Below are 16027 nucleotides of genomic sequence, written 5' to 3' on the forward strand. Positions count from 1 at the left end.
GTGGGTGCCTGTAATGTCAGCTACTTGGGAGGCTGGGGCAGGAGAATTGCTTGAACCCAGGAAGCAGAGGCTGCAGTAAGCCAAGATCACACTACTGTACCCCAGTCTGTGCAACAGAACAAGACTCCATCTCAAAAAAATAAAAAAATAAGAAAAGAAAAAAAGGAAAGAAATCCTTGAATTATGTCTCTCAGTATTCGAGGGAAAACACAGTAACTAGTGAAGGCAAGATATTTCCAAGACAAAGAGTGAAAAATCCAGAGAGCAAGTTTCTCACCTGAGGGGTTCGGGAGGAGCTGGGACTGCTGGAGGCCGAGGAGACCATGCTCACATTGGGATTCATGCTCCGCTCCCTCTCGTCTTGGTAGATGCGATCTCGCTCCACTTCTGGCAGATTGAGGAAATTCTGCATGGCCCTCAGGTTTACTAGAAGAGACTGAGAGGCTGTCCGAGGGTCTTCTTCCTTACGCAGAATCTCAGACAATAATCCCTGATTAAATGGGGGAAAAAATAGACCGAGTCACATTTGCAGGTATACACGTGTAGTTTCTGTCTTCTGCCCCTCTCCCCCTTTGTTTGGTTTAACCAGCTCGCTGTGATGTCAAGAACCTCACACTAATTCCTTAGGGTTCTCCGATATGAAGGTAATGTGCTTGCCTTCCGGGGGATATACATTATTTTAGGACTGTTCTATTCTGACACTTTATCATCACTGTAATAATCATCGGTGTACAGACATGCCAGCTAGCAAGGTAGGCACTCGGGAAGAATTATGAAACTGCAATTACCACCAGGTGCCTCCTACAAGTATTTCAGGAACTGTTAGAACTCTCTCTGCTTGAAACTGGGAACACTTGGCAGTCCTGCTTAGCTTTACAAATCTGCCAAGTTTGGTAAATTTAGTTTCGACATTTAAACAGCATGGTAGATTTACATCAATTTTTTTAAAAATTGGCTGAATTTCTGTATGACCGGCCACTGTTTTCAATATAGAAATTTCTTATGGCAAAAAAAAAAAAAAAAAAAAGACACAAAGCAAATGGCTAAATTGTGTTAACCCTCTGATAATTTCCCAATCCATACACACAATAGTTTTCCTTACATATGTACAAAGGGCACCCAAATCTTTTATGAGATGTCTTCATGGGGGAAACCCTAATCTCACCATTAAAGCAATGAAAATGAAGTCACCTCTGGCTAGGGGCTGAGCACACCATAACAACAGTGTGCATGGAATGCTATGAATGGGTCCAGATACTTTCTGAATGTGTGACTCACCCAAATAGAAAGATTTAAATAGGAAATCAGTGTTTTCATGTGCTCTGACGACAGAGAATTCACAAAGAAAAGGAAAATGCTGCCAAGTCTAGAGAAGAGTAGTATGGACTCCAGAAAAAGGCTGGAGATCTAAGGTGGGACATTGTAGTATTGTGGGTAGGTGCAGATCCATTTCCATTCTGCACACTTGTTGGATTATCACACAGAGACATCACTTTATATTCCAAACTAATATATTGCTTCTCAGAGCAGTATAAGAACAGAGTTCAGGATTATCCCCCCGGGAAGAGCTGAGATGTTAATCCCATGTCTTAGAACAGATGGGCCAACTCAAATCATGAAAAGTCACTTCTTTAACTGTAGTAAAGTAGAACAGATGCCAAAGACGTTTCCACTCAGGTGAAAATTAATGCAAAGGAAACACTATCAGATTTCTAATATGTGGCTTAAATATGAAAAGGCAATGAATGTAAGAGGAATATGCTATCTCTGGTTGTCCAAAAATCTTCAAGGAAAGGTAGCTAATGTTTTAAAATAAAGCAATGCATTATAATATAGTGAAGCAAATGCCAGCTATAGGAAGTGCATCACATAGCACTCCAAGGAAGCAATCACCACTCAGAACATCACATAGTCAATTTTACTACAAGGAACTTACAAGCACTATGTCATCCGACAGTTTCACAATTTCAGTGTCATGTTACTTTGATTAGAGAAATTCTAAGTAATACTTGGTAGAAAAGCTACAGATCGGTGTCTTGTGTGTGTGTCTGTGTCTGTGTGTGCATGCATGCATGCCCAAAGAAGGGGAAAAGGTAGGATGCGTATGTAAAAATAACTGACTGGCACATGATTCTTAATCCAGATTTCTTGTCATGCTTTTAGAAGCAATGAGTGAGACACTTATCTTCCAGAAAACGTGATACAATCTAGGTATCAACTCTCTGAAATTAAAAGTCAGTTCTGCCTAAAGCTATCCTACTTTCCACTTGCACTAAGCAACCTGAAATATTCATAATGAATTTGTTTTGAAGATAAAAATCTTCAAATGAATATGCAGAGAAGCAAGAGCAAAGTGGATTTCAACTTTCAATACCAGTAAAAAAAACACTAAGATTGATATTTTTTGAGTTTTCTTCAATGATAAATTCTGCATATAAAGGATGAGTTGGTCTTTTTCCTCTCTCCCCCTCCTTCCTCTCCCTTTCACTCTCATAAATTTGGTATTTCAATAAATTTCAAATTACTAAAACTTGAAGGAGTTTTAGGGTCAACACGAAAAAATTTTTTAGTTATGATTATACTCAAGAGATCTCAAAGGCAAAGTTTATAAACCTATTCTTCCCCTGTGAAATTATTTTAACAAGTTGTAGAGTTTATTATAGCAAAGATTTTGGATACAAAATAGTGACATAACAAACTATTGTTCTAACGAACCATGGCTCAAAATTATGTTTGTTCATTCTTAATCAATAAAAAGCATTAAAAACACAGAGTGTTTTAATTTGTTTCTTGTTTGTTTCTTTCCATTTTGAAACTGTATAGCTCCTTCTCCTACATTTTTTACATACTGGACAACCTTGCAGGGAAACTAATCCATCTCCAAGGAAAATTATTACGAAGAATCCTTGAGAATGACTGCTCACCCATTTCTGAGGTGAAAGAGATACAATATTTGTATTTTTAAAGGGTGGTGGAATATACTGTTTCCTCTGTTTCATTTGCCTAATTGAAGATAAAGTCTCAAACCAACAAGGTAGCCAGTGTCACCTCCATATATTAACCCCAGAGAATCAGAACACTGCTTTAAATTATTTACTAAAACTCTCATTCATGTAGGTATAGTCCCAAAGCGTATTCTTTTCTCCTCAGACATTTTCAATAACAAGTGGCTCACTGGTGGGCACAAGAAGAGTTTTAGTTGTTTTGTTGAGTCTTTTTCACTTGAGTTATTTATGTGCTTTTAACTATTTAAACTGGGATTTTCAAAAAATGTAGTCCAAATTCTTCAGGCTCATAAATGGAAAGTGAGTCTATTTCATGAGTTGAAAATCATCAGAGGAGAAAAAGATCAGAAGAAAATAGACAGCATAACTTTCATACACCACACATCACCCCACCTAATTATCAAGATAAGTAAATGTTTATCATATTGAAACTGTCTTGAATAGAACATAAATTAATAATTTATCTCATATAAATATTTCTAAAGCCCTTGCCACTATGTCATCTGGCATTTTAATTATCAACCAGCCAAGCTGGAGGTGTCACTTGGACATTCCCATTATGCAGCCTGGGATATAGAAAATGTGGCACGGCACCTGGGCACTGAAAAAAAGATGCACTTTTATGAATAGAAAGGTCATGAATATTGAGAATGTGCAAATGGAGGGAAATTAATAAATTAACCAGGATATAGCTTATTAAACTTTCATATCAGTAATCATATTAAAATATATTGCAAGTATTGAGTAAAGTGATCATTAAGTATTTTCCTCATCGTAGGCAACAGAACCTTCTCCAGGGACACATTAAAACAATTTCCTCCACAGTGTTAGCCAAGATTATGTAAGACCAGGAAACATGTTGACTAAAAGGAGCAGAACGAGTATCTGCACGAAGTAGAAGAGATACCCTCCAAAATAATTCTTGGGTTACAAGTCAGTGGAAAAAGAAGGAAGTCAGGTAAAGAGAACCTCAAATTGGCTTTTTCCATAGCCTAATTAACATTTTGTAGACTTCATATAATTTCCAGGACCACCAAAGAATACATGAGTTTGGCAAAATATTCACTAAAAGCAAAATAATTCAAAGTACGAAATGAGCAATAACTTATCATAATGCCATCTAGCTTGCTCATAATTTGGCCTGCTTGCTACCTCTACAGAGACAACAAATAATTGGGGCTAATTGTTTGATGAAAACTTAATGCCCTTATTTTTCCTAATATTTTAAAATATCTCTTTATAACAAATTAAATGACCTTTACAGATTCTGAGTCTGTACTTTCTGTCAATGAGCTTTTGATTTCCATACTTCCTTAACAATTTATATAGTTGGTCCCAAATTGTTAACGTGTATGATATATGCTGATATTCACAGAAGTCTGGGAAACGCTATCATGACGGGTTCTATCAAATTTACTTCCAAGTTTTTGCACTAGCCTTTGACAGCTTGTCTGGGACAGGTGAGAAATTACCTTCGATGGGCCTTTAACCCTGTAAGAGAGCAATAAGAGAATCCACACCTGGGCCAGGTTTAGGAATGCTGAGCCTGCCATGCCACTCCTGACAGCAACAGTTAAAGTCCTTACTGACTAGATTTTAACAGATATCTGCTCTTCATGGCTCTCAGACCATAGGCAACTCTCTAGGATTAGGCTATATCTCTCATGGATTACCTCGGGAGCCCCTAAATCCAATATCTCCCATTGATTATCTAGGGAACCCCCAAATTCAATATACCTTGTCTCAAAAAAAATAACAGATCAGTCTATTAATTCATTTCTTATTTATGATTGAATACAAAGTTCTGAGAGAGATGAATAGATTTAATGAGAGACAGATTCTGCTTCCCAGGAGTTTGCCACATGATGGGAAGGAGAAGGTATTATAGCAGCACAATGTTAAAGATGTCAAGCATCATCAATGCAAGCCAGAACTAGTGTCACCTTCGCTCAAAGGAGGGAGAAAGTATTATCAACTGCAGGATTCAGGGAAAAATAATTGGAAGAGGTAAGACTTAATCTAGCTGGAACTTTAAATATAGATAGTACATGGATATAAAGTTACGATGAATATTGGGCAGACTGTGAAACTGGGGAGTTTTAGAACATTTGAAGAAAGAGAAACCACATGCTTACTCCAGAATACCAAGACAACCTCTGTTTCCTTAAAAGCTGTAAAATAAAGTGCAAAAACTAATAAAGTGGTAGAAGATATTTTGAAACAAAAATATAATAAGAGTCCACATTAATACGATTCTGAACTACTGGAGTATATACAAGCTAACCAGCAAACATTAACCCCCAAAATGAAGTGATATTAGATAATCTGTTCAGCCTTTTTGTCACCTGCAACAAATTAGGCTTTCAATATGCAAAACATCTTCCTTCCAGAAAAACAAATGATCACGATTCCATTTAATTGTAACTTAATGAGGCATAATTTATTTTTTAAAGTGATATACACCAGGTGTGTACTGAGGAAACTGGCCCAGCCAAACCCTAGTACTTCCCTTTGGAAAAAGTCTCAAGCTAGCTAGAGACTGTTTTCCTTTCTGGAAATTTTGTTTCTGTTTGTGGCAGTTGAAATGAGAGGTAGAAATGGTAACTTGCAATGTTCATCTATTTACTAAAACATGTACCTTTTGAAGTAACTCAATCCAAAAAATATTCATTTATCATAGGAAGCATATAACAGGAAAGTGTTAGGTTCCAATGTGAACAAAGATAAACATTCAAACGTCACGTAAATCCCAAAGACAGCTTAGATGTACTTCTGATTCCTATGCTAAAAGTAAAATAATATGCTGAGCACTTCTTTAGAAATATTTGAACTAGACAGAGAAAATAAGCCCTATCCCCTCATATTATATTATAATTATTAATTCTGGTATGACACTCGTCTTCAGAAATCAAGTTACATCTCTTTAAAGGTATATGATTCAGAACACTTATTAGTGAAAATGTATTTTAGTTCATAATTATATACTGCTTTAAACAAATAGTGTCATAACCACTCAGTAAGGTTAAAAAAAATCACATCCTCCCATTTTACAGATTAAAATTACAGAAGGCTAGAGGTGGAAGGAGCCTTGGCACTCATATGGGTCAACCATCCACCCTGCCCCTGGAAAACCTATCACGTTTCCCTTGAAATGTCAAAAAAAAAAAAAAAAAAAAAGTTCCTTCCAAATAAGATCCCTTACTCCTCATGTTTCACCCCTTTTGTATGCTTGCTAGCCTTAATTTTCACATAATTCTGAAATATCTGTGTCCAGCTGACAGGGAAGCAAAAAACTGGTAGCCTTTTAAGAAAACTATATAATATCAAACCTAGTCTAATCACACAAAATGAACTCTTAAATTTCAGTGGTCAATTCAGAGTTAACCAAAGCGGCTAACTCAGTGGCATGGCTGTAGAGAGTACCGGTATCCTACTACCTGAAAGCTGACCTAACAAAATCGTTTCTCTCCTAACCTCCAGTCTCTCATTTCCTTCTAGATACTCATGAGAAGCATTTCCCCCTCTGTTCACAAATATTAACAGGTTTCCCTGGGTTCTGTATTCATAATCTACAACACCACTATGAATCTAGCTGCTGAAATTCATTTGTGTACTGCTAAAAATACTCACCCCTTCCCCCGCACCCCAGAGCATTGCTTAGCCATGAAGTCAGAGTACTTAGTCTGATTTGAATAAAAGGTATACAGGGCACAACAACGACAATTTGATTTTTATTATTAAAAATGATGTGTCAAATCCTCAAAGAAAATGTCGTTATTGCATTAGTTTAATAAAACCTCTCTTTTTATTACAATATTTCTTTATTAGGAAAGACAGCCTATGCATATGGCATTTTTGTAGGATGGGGTGGATAGAATCGAGCATCTAAAGGGAATTAATGTATTCTGCAAATATAAATGCATATACAAAAGTAATGTTTGCAGACAAACGTTGTTACTATAGAGATATATTCAGCAAAGCACTAAAAGACTAGGTATACATGTGTATATGTATGTACACTGTAGTTGGAAATACTTTCTCCCTCCTTTGAACCAAAACAGCAAGAGTTCTACTTCACATTTATGTGACATCTTTTGCACTGTGCTACTATAAAACCTTCGTGCCATGATACAGTAAACTCCTTGGGGGCAGAATCTGCATACTTTGTACTTAGCGGCTAGTTGGTAATATATAGGAATGGTTTAAGAAGGCACCAAATGCATATTTTTTAAATTTCTGGGAGTGGGAGTCCTATCTTTGCTGAATAGCTAGCAGCAGGCCCTGGCAGGCTACATATTGAAAACATGACTCACATTATACTCAAGATCTTTCCTGCTAAAAACAAGATAATTGAAACTGAAATTTTGGGTCATGCAAACTTCACTTTAGAGCAAATATTTTAGGTATCCCAAGTCTGTAATGTATTAAGTAAAACACTTGTCTCACAGATTTGTTTTTTGTGGATACAATACAATTTCACTTGTGCCAACTTTCACATCAGAATACAGGACCCACGTAGCACAAAGTGAGTAGATACAACAGAGCATTCTTGAAGCCAGAACGGTCTGTGTTCCCTTAACTGCAATACCTTTGACCAAGCCACATTGGAGCACATACAATAGAGGAACTTAGCCAAAACCAGATTCCTGACAAATTTACTGTTTTTTGTTTGTTTGTTTGTTTTTGCCTACTTAATCTATATAATGATTATCCCTTCCTTCTTGGTGTCTCTAGGAAGTCTTAGGTACTGGAATAAGAGGCTACACACAATCCAAGTCAAAATTTATAAAACACATTAGCACTAAAAAGTGAAAGCAAACAGAACTGAACAGGTTCCCTTTGGAAACGTTTTACTAGTAGTGTTCTTCAGCTCTGGGCACATACATGGTTTCTACTCACACCTCAAGTACCTGGCACTACCACTATTTCATTCACAAAGTTCTGGGCCCTTCTTATTCCTACTTTCCATGAGTGTTCTATAAAACAACTGTTGGCAACCTGCCCCCAAAATTTACTAGCTTTGGCTACTTTGTCAAAACATTGGCAAAAATAGTACTTTCTTAAAACAAAACAAAACAAATACATTTATTGAATATTTATATCTCAAATGTATCAGATGCCTTCAGATATAAGCAAAGCAGTCTATTAACACTTGAGTTGACTCTTTCTGAAACAGTTATAAAATGTTCTTTCCTGCTGAAATATTTCTGCATTTGTTTTAATTACCTTCAGGGTCAAAAGCATCTGTTCTCACATAGCACATGGGACACTTCACAGTCCTAATGATTTCACAAAAGGGTTACTGGTTTGAAAGTCTGTTTACCCCTTGTATCTCTTTGAAGAAGAGATTATGTCCTTCATCTTCCACTCTGTGGTAGCAGAAATGATTGAGAATAAAGTAGTTATGAGTGTGAGTCATGAAATCAGACTCGCTGGATTCGAAATTGGGCTCTAATTGGACAAGGATCAATTAATCTCCCTATGGCATAGTTTCCTCACCTGTAAAACCAAAATAATTCTGCTTCCCTTATGGGGTCCTCTAGAGAGCTTCTAACTGTATGTGATACATACTAAGAGTTTAATCAATGTTAGCCATCAGTAGGATGCCTAGTATAGTTTCTGAATACTTAATATTTGATGAATAAATAAATACATAAACATCACAGTACAATTTTTATTTTACACCTACAACTTTAAATATTCAAGATACTCTTGTTATATTTTGCTAAATGTCTTCTCATAGAGAAGGCAGAAAATATAATAACTTTTAGGAAGTGGAATAATTAAAACTATTTGACAGAGAAGAGTATAAAGAAAAATGTAATAAATTATATGATGCAAAATGACCACATGAATATTCTAGATAACACTAACTTAGGATAGTCAATTTATACTTCAGAAAAGTAAAACAACTTTTTTTCTCTAAGTAACTTTGCTATCTTCAAAAATCAGCTTTAATCTGTATCACTGTTCAAACATGGGTCATAATTATTAGTGGATCATAATTTAACGTATCATAGCTAACTTTCTATTATGAATTGGAATTAAAAACCTTAGAAAGTACCAAAGTGTTTAATACATGGTAAGAGCATTGTTCCATGAAGGATTTTTTTCTTTCATGAAGCCTTTGCTTTAGAAATATACAGATAGAAATGAGATAAAACTAGAGACAGACACACAGATGTGTGTGCACGTGTTCATCTGTGGGTGCGTACCAGCTCATGATGTAAAAAGTATTTCTTATAGGTACTGCAGTCAGAGAATTTTGGAAGTAAATTCTATAGTCTATACTGACAATTTTAGACACAGAACTGTATATAGAATTGAAACGACCTAGTAATTTCAAATTGATAACAATTATATTTTTCTCTCAGCATTTCTGGCCTTTAAACTTACTTCACTTTATTTGAGCAAATATGCAATTAACCCAAGGCCAAATGGTCATAATTTCAATAAATGACCATGAAAGGAAAACTTCTTGTATATATTTTTTAAATTGCTTTAATTGAGCAATGGTGAAAAATATACAAATAATGGGATTTAAAGCTAGTGTTTCCTTGTATATTTTTAATAAAAATTATACTGTAAATACAACATCACTCAGAATTTTGGGAGACTAGTTAAATAATACAACAGCGGACTTTCACATTAAAAGTGCAAGTTTCGGCCGGATGTGGTGGTGCACGCCTATAATCCCGGCACTTTAGAAGGACAAGGCAGGCAGGTCACTTGAGGTCAGGAGTTCCAGACCAGCCAACATGGGGAAACCCTGTCTCTATTAAAAATACAAAAGAAAATTAGCCAGGCATGGTGACGCATGCCTGTAATCCCAGCTACTCGGAAGGCTGAGGTGGAAGGATCACTTGAACTCGGGAGGCAGAGGTTGCAGGGAGCCAAGATTATGCCACTGTACTCCAACCTGGATGACAGAGCAAGACTCCCATTTAAAAGAAAACAAACAACAACAACAACAAAAAGTGCAAGTTTCTGCTGAAACATACTCACTAGAGGTGAAAGTCTTCATTGAGGATAGAGACCTCTATCTATGTGAAATGAGTCAATCATTCCCTGTTAGAGAATTGTGAAACAAGCTTATAAAACTTACCAAAAGAGAGTTTCCTTCAGTAAAAACAGAGAAGCCTGAATTCTCTAAAATAAGTCTGGTAACTAATTTTTAAGGACTTTGCACATTGGTCAGGGATGAAAGGAAAAGATAGGCTGGGTGTGATTGCTCACGCCTGTAATCCCAGCACTTTCAGAGGCTGAGGTGGGTGATTGCCTGAGCTCAGGAATTCTAGACTAGCCTGGGCAACATGGTGAAACCCCATCTCTACTAAAATACAAAAAATTGACCAGGCATGGCGGTGCATGCCTGTAGTCCCAGCTACTCAGGAGGCTGAGGTGGGAGAATCGCTCGAACCTAGGAGGCGGAGGTTGCAGTGAGCAGAGATGGCACCACTGAACTCCGGGCCTGGGTGACAGAGCGAGACTCTGTCCTGAAAAAAAGAAAGAACAAGACAGACCAGTATGTCATCATGTTTGCTTCTTCTGATTCTCTTGCATTGAGTTTTGTGAAGGAGGGAGAAAAGAAAGGTCTTCCTTTACATACAAGTCTCTATTTCAGGTGGATTTAGAAGTGAGAGGAGAGTTGCATATGTTTGACAGCTGCTAAACTAGCCTTCTCTGTATTCAGAGTACAAGCAAAGCCATCATCTCCCCAAGTCTGTTTAGATGAGCCCTTTGACCTATGAATCCATGTTTTGTGGTTGAGAGTGCCTTAAAAAGGTGCCAATTAACAACAGATAGTCTTATATGTGTAAGGGAAACTAAAGGAAACCTGCTACCTACAGGGCTAGCCTCAAGCAATCTAATAACTTTGAGACACTGCTATCCTGGGAGATATTAATATTATTATAATCTGTAAATCTATGAATTCAAGCCAGTGATCCTGGAATGAAAGACTGTTTATTTTGTGAAGCAACCAGGGCCATCTCTTCCCACTTTATTAATTTAATGTTCTGAAATCAAAAGAGGGTATATTATTTACTTCAAAACTCAATAATGGGTTCATGCTTGATCTGCGGCATTTCATATTTACAGCTCATCTTTCAGTAGGTGGACTTCCTTTTTTTCACAGGTTTCCTTGTCATTTTATAACCAGCTCACTGGACCATGGAGTCAAGACCCCTGGATTTACATTGTGTTCTATTACTCTATGACTTGCTGGGTGCTTGTATCTCTATTGGAGAGTGAGAAATAATGATGACTGAGACTAGACGTAGGCTGACAGAATTCTGAACACCTTAAAGGTCAAATTTTCTAGAAATATAAACTGTATATATGATTAAATTGTGCCAACCTTTGGCTAACAATATGTATAACTCAAACAAAGGAGTTAAAGGAGAAGTTTCTACTCCAAAAAACTGACTGGTAACACACTGAAGCTCAGACTCCTAAATATTTTGGTTGCCAGGATTTTCATGTTATTGCTACGTATCCCTTCCTAACTGTGCCACTTCAAAATATAATGTTTAGCAAGTCCTGAGTCATTTTAACCTTAATAATTCGGGGCATGAATATACTATAAACACTGTGTCAAAAAAGAATAAAAGCAAAAGCCATGCCATTTCACACGAATGTTTACATTTTAGCAGTTGACCTTACTGTCAGCTTTCCTGATACATCATTCAATCTAATTTTCCAATCCATTGAAAACATTCTCCAGTTGCTGAGTGACTTCATAAATTGTATTTATGATCCTTGTCTTAAGTTTCTTCAAATGATGTGGCTTTGATGAGTAAACTGCAGATTTTCTTGCAAAGTCTCATAAAAACTAAAAGTAGTCAAATGAGGGCAAGACAACAAAATGAGTTCCCAGAGGATTTTTAAAATCCTGTTCTCTATCACATAAAACCAGGATGCACGGCTTTCCCAAGCAAGGCCTTTGATGTAAGGTTGCAAATTGCGTAACTCTGTGACTTTTTCAATGAACTGAAGGAGCGAGACACCAAATTAGAGACTTACTGTTACAAAAGAATAGCACATTTTGCAAAACACATCTGTACTTGCAACTGAAAACATGTTTTCAAGACCTGGCTCAGAAGAACTACCTGAGACACAAAATGAACCTGAAACTTTCTTAATTATGGCATGATCTGCTAGGTGGGGGGTGGGGGGGAGAACCATACAACATAATGAGTATGTCAAATGTTTCATTTTCAAATGATACAGTCTTCTTATTGCTAATTCCTTGCATAAGGATGTTTCCTGAACTCTGTCACCAAGGTAAGGAGACAGTGGTATAGAGAAGATATGAGGATCACACCTAATTTCCCTTTTCTAGCATTCTAATGCTGCCATTCACATGTGACAGGGCATCCGTTCCACTGGATTTAGCCTAGTTTGGATCAAAGCTTCCTCTACTTCATTTAACAGATTTGCTCAGATGGAAGGTCTCAGAGGAGAAACAATGTTAGTAAAAGGGGGATTTCTGAACATACGAATATGTAGGTCATTGGATTTTTAAATAAATTAGAGAATAGTTTATCTATTAAGGAAGATTCACTGTGCATATTTTATGAAACCATGCTTATTATAGGTCAGTGGGCATTCTACAACCATCCCTCAGTAATATAAAGTCTTTTAAAATACTGTCACAAACCTTTCCATACTGGCATAAATCCCTGATTAATTTTTTAAAGTCCACAAAGTAACAAAGGGCAAAAGAATGCTTAAGGTTGGAATTCATAATCACACTGTCAAAAGGCAAAGATATAAACAAATTAAATAGTCAAGCAACATATTTTACATACACAGGCCTAGTAAGTCAAATTATGTCAGCATTAAAATAAATTCACGATATAAGCAAGAACGAATATGGAAAAAAAAAAAGGAACCTGATAGAGCTGCTTATTCCCACAGACACTATCTGCATCACTGCAGGAGCACAGGAGAAGTAGGGCCAAGGGGCAAAGCCACTCTCAAACCCACAGAATCATGTAATTCACCATTTAGACCCAGCAAGTACAGTTTTCATTTAAGTCAAGTTTGGTAAATCTCCTAAGGCCTTACATCCAACGTCTGTTTCTGTCTCATTTTTATTCACTCTCTCTCTCTCTCCCCACATTCAATATCCTTAAGTCAGCCTGGGCAATATCAATATTGATCCATTGAATTGCAGAGCTATAGGGGGCATAGGTTTTCAACAATAATACTGATAATATTTTCAAAAGAAAGGAGTAAAAATTCTATACTAGTTCCATAGTATCATATGGCTTTTGATTTGCAGAGAAAGTGGACATAAAACTATGGATAGGTTTTACTCAAACTACTACCCCATGGCATGATCAATTAGGCTAGAAATGGCATGGATCTATAATCTGGGATAAAATGCAGATCCTCAGATCTGCGACTACCACACAAGTGATTTATTAAGATGGACTTCCAAGGGAAACTGCTGAGGGAGTGTGAGGAGCAGGACAGGGAAGAGAAGAAATGCAAGCAAAGTCCCAGCTTCAGCCTGGGCCTGCAGAGCGCTCTGGAGTGGAAGTTATGCTTCAGAGCTGTCGCTACTTATAGGAGGCTGGGAGCTGCCCTGTTGTCATCCTCCTGTACCCATAAGACAGTGGTAAGCATTTCTATCTCTGCCAGGACGAGCAAAGAAAATCAGTAGCCCAAACTGGAGAGCTGTTAATGGAAAAGCCTAACAGCAGACACAGGCTTTCCGAAGTAAAACCGTGGGTGGGGTGGGGGCGAGGGAACATCAAAAACAGAGCAGGGATGTTATCTGCCTCAGCCTCCTCCAGTGTATAACCACCCATCTCAATTTGTGGCCACAGGTTAAAGTGCTTAGAAATGTATCATGGGATTGCCTGAATATTAATGACCAGGTCAGAAAATGCCTTATCACTTTCACCTTACTGTTTTCACTGGGTCTCATTTGCCATAAAAGTCTTCAGAGACACAGAAAGCAGGGCTAATCTTATCTTTCAACAGACTAGTAAAAAAAAAAAAAAAAAAGAGTGGTGATACTCAGAATGTATTTTATATAAGGTCATAATGACCTAATGGCTCAGGACACAAGGCTCTGCCACACCCTGTGTCTAGAAACATGTTAGTCTCAGGCCCATGCTGGAGATCCCATATCCTGGCATTGCATGACCTCTAATGTGCTATATTCCTAGCCCAGAACAAGTGACTCAAGTTTATGTTCCTAGTTTAGACCGTGTATGTTTTTGTTAGCAACCCAAAAGAGAAATGTAAAGATTAAAAAAATAATAATAAAAAATAAAATCATATTGGCAAAAGGCTGTCTATCTCTGACTCCAGCAGACGCCATGACCTTGTCATAAAGTGTGGATAGGGCATCATTTTATTAAACAAATACATTTTATGTTCTTAAAAGACATATTTATTAACATAAAAATAAACTAAAAAGAAGCTCTTGAAAATATGGTTCTATTCTCTTAATTATGTTATTTTACATCATCAAATGATATGATGACAATGAATCAGACATAACAAGGTAATTAATACTTTCTCTTTGGAGAACTGACATTTGAAATGTTATTTATTATGAATTTAAGTTTTTCATCTGGAAGCCTTAAACATGAAAAGCTGGGTAGAGTTTTTTTTTTTTTTTTTTTTTTAAACAGTTCCAGCTTTATTTGTAAATGTTTGCATATTATTTTATTATACACACACATACACACACACACAATTTGTTCTTGGTATAACCATGAAGCACAAATCCAGGAACACAAAATATAAGGTGACAAAATGTATTAAAATGCTTTTTATTGAATTTGATAATATATGAATAATGGAGATCATGAACTATTTCTGGAAAATATTCAATAGACTGAGGATATGCTACAATGTTTATTTTTGTTTATTGTAGCTGGCAAGTCATTATATTATTCATAAATGTCTGACTCCACTCAAAAAAGTCTAAACATTTGGAAAATCTATGGCTGGTTTCATGAGGCATAATATACCATATTTTCCATTTAACAATACCGCTGGTAAAACCAGCTGCCCAGTCCTGCTGTTAGTGACTACAGTACATACAGCAAAAAACAATCTGCCCGCTGACCTCCTGCTTAAGTTCAAACTATGTCATTCTGTCAATACCATCTACCTTGATTAGGTTGGGCTTTATACACAACAGGTTATGATCCCAGAGGGATGAAAAGCTTTCCTAAATTAAAAGCAGAATTTTAAAAGGAAATACTCATACATTCCTATGCAGTTTCCATTTGATATCCTCAAGGCTGGCCCATGAACTCAAGCTCATGTTGATTGAAAGTGAATGTTTCTTTCTGGGTGTAGCCATCTTACAAATTTAATGGCAGCAGGAAAATAATAAAATGTGTTCCATGCTTCAATTAGACCTTTTATAACTTGGCACTTGAAAGATGGCAATGCCAAAGAAAAATCATTAATCCATAAAAATAGACAAAAAGGATTATACGGGAGAAGACAGACCTCCAGGAGTCTAGGACCTTGGCAAAGTATACACTCTCACCAATATGATCTGTCTTTGTTTTGCCGCATTGTGAGTCTTCGCTCATGCTTCATGCTACTTGGATAAAATGTATACTGTATGTGCTTCTAAAATCCAAAGTAATACAACCATGCTTTCAATTTTATCCTTAGCCCAAGGAGCTGTATACATAACCAGGCAATAAAATGTTGGCTAGCCATGAAATGCCGGTTCATACACATGAATGATAGATGAACGAACACACACAAACACACACACACACACACATACACACAGAGAACTGCAAAATACAGAGCCAAAAGACAGATCCTTCTAATTTTCCTAATTTTCATTTTGCAGTAGTATGTAACAGACTTGCTCAAAAGGACCAGAGCCTTTTATAACCCCAGTCCAGATAACTATGGACACACAAATATTGCCCGAGTACTTTGAATCACGAGACAAAGTGGAAGAGTGATGTCTGGAACATGTAAGAGTCTCTCAGGACCTCTAAACTCATTTTCAAGTGATGCTAACA

At 36.8% G+C, this 16027-nt stretch overlaps 1 protein-coding gene across 3 annotated transcripts in view; it reads right to left on the reverse strand.

Moving 5' to 3' along the window:
• SATB2 (SATB homeobox 2) overlaps positions 1-16027 on the reverse strand; it is a 202135-nt gene that overhangs the window by 59510 nt on the left and 126598 nt on the right. For all 3 annotated transcript variants that reach the window (XM_010373689.2, XM_010373697.2, XM_030917024.1), the window contains one exon: positions 278-490. In XM_010373689.2, the coding sequence (XP_010371991.1) occupies positions 278-490 (213 nt within the window). The remainder of the gene's footprint in view (positions 1-277; positions 491-16027) is intronic.

This window comes from Rhinopithecus roxellana, chromosome 14 (genome assembly GCF_007565055.1).
Source record: "Rhinopithecus roxellana isolate Shanxi Qingling chromosome 14, ASM756505v1, whole genome shotgun sequence".
In the NCBI taxonomy this organism is placed as follows: Eukaryota; Metazoa; Chordata; class Mammalia; order Primates; family Cercopithecidae; genus Rhinopithecus; species Rhinopithecus roxellana.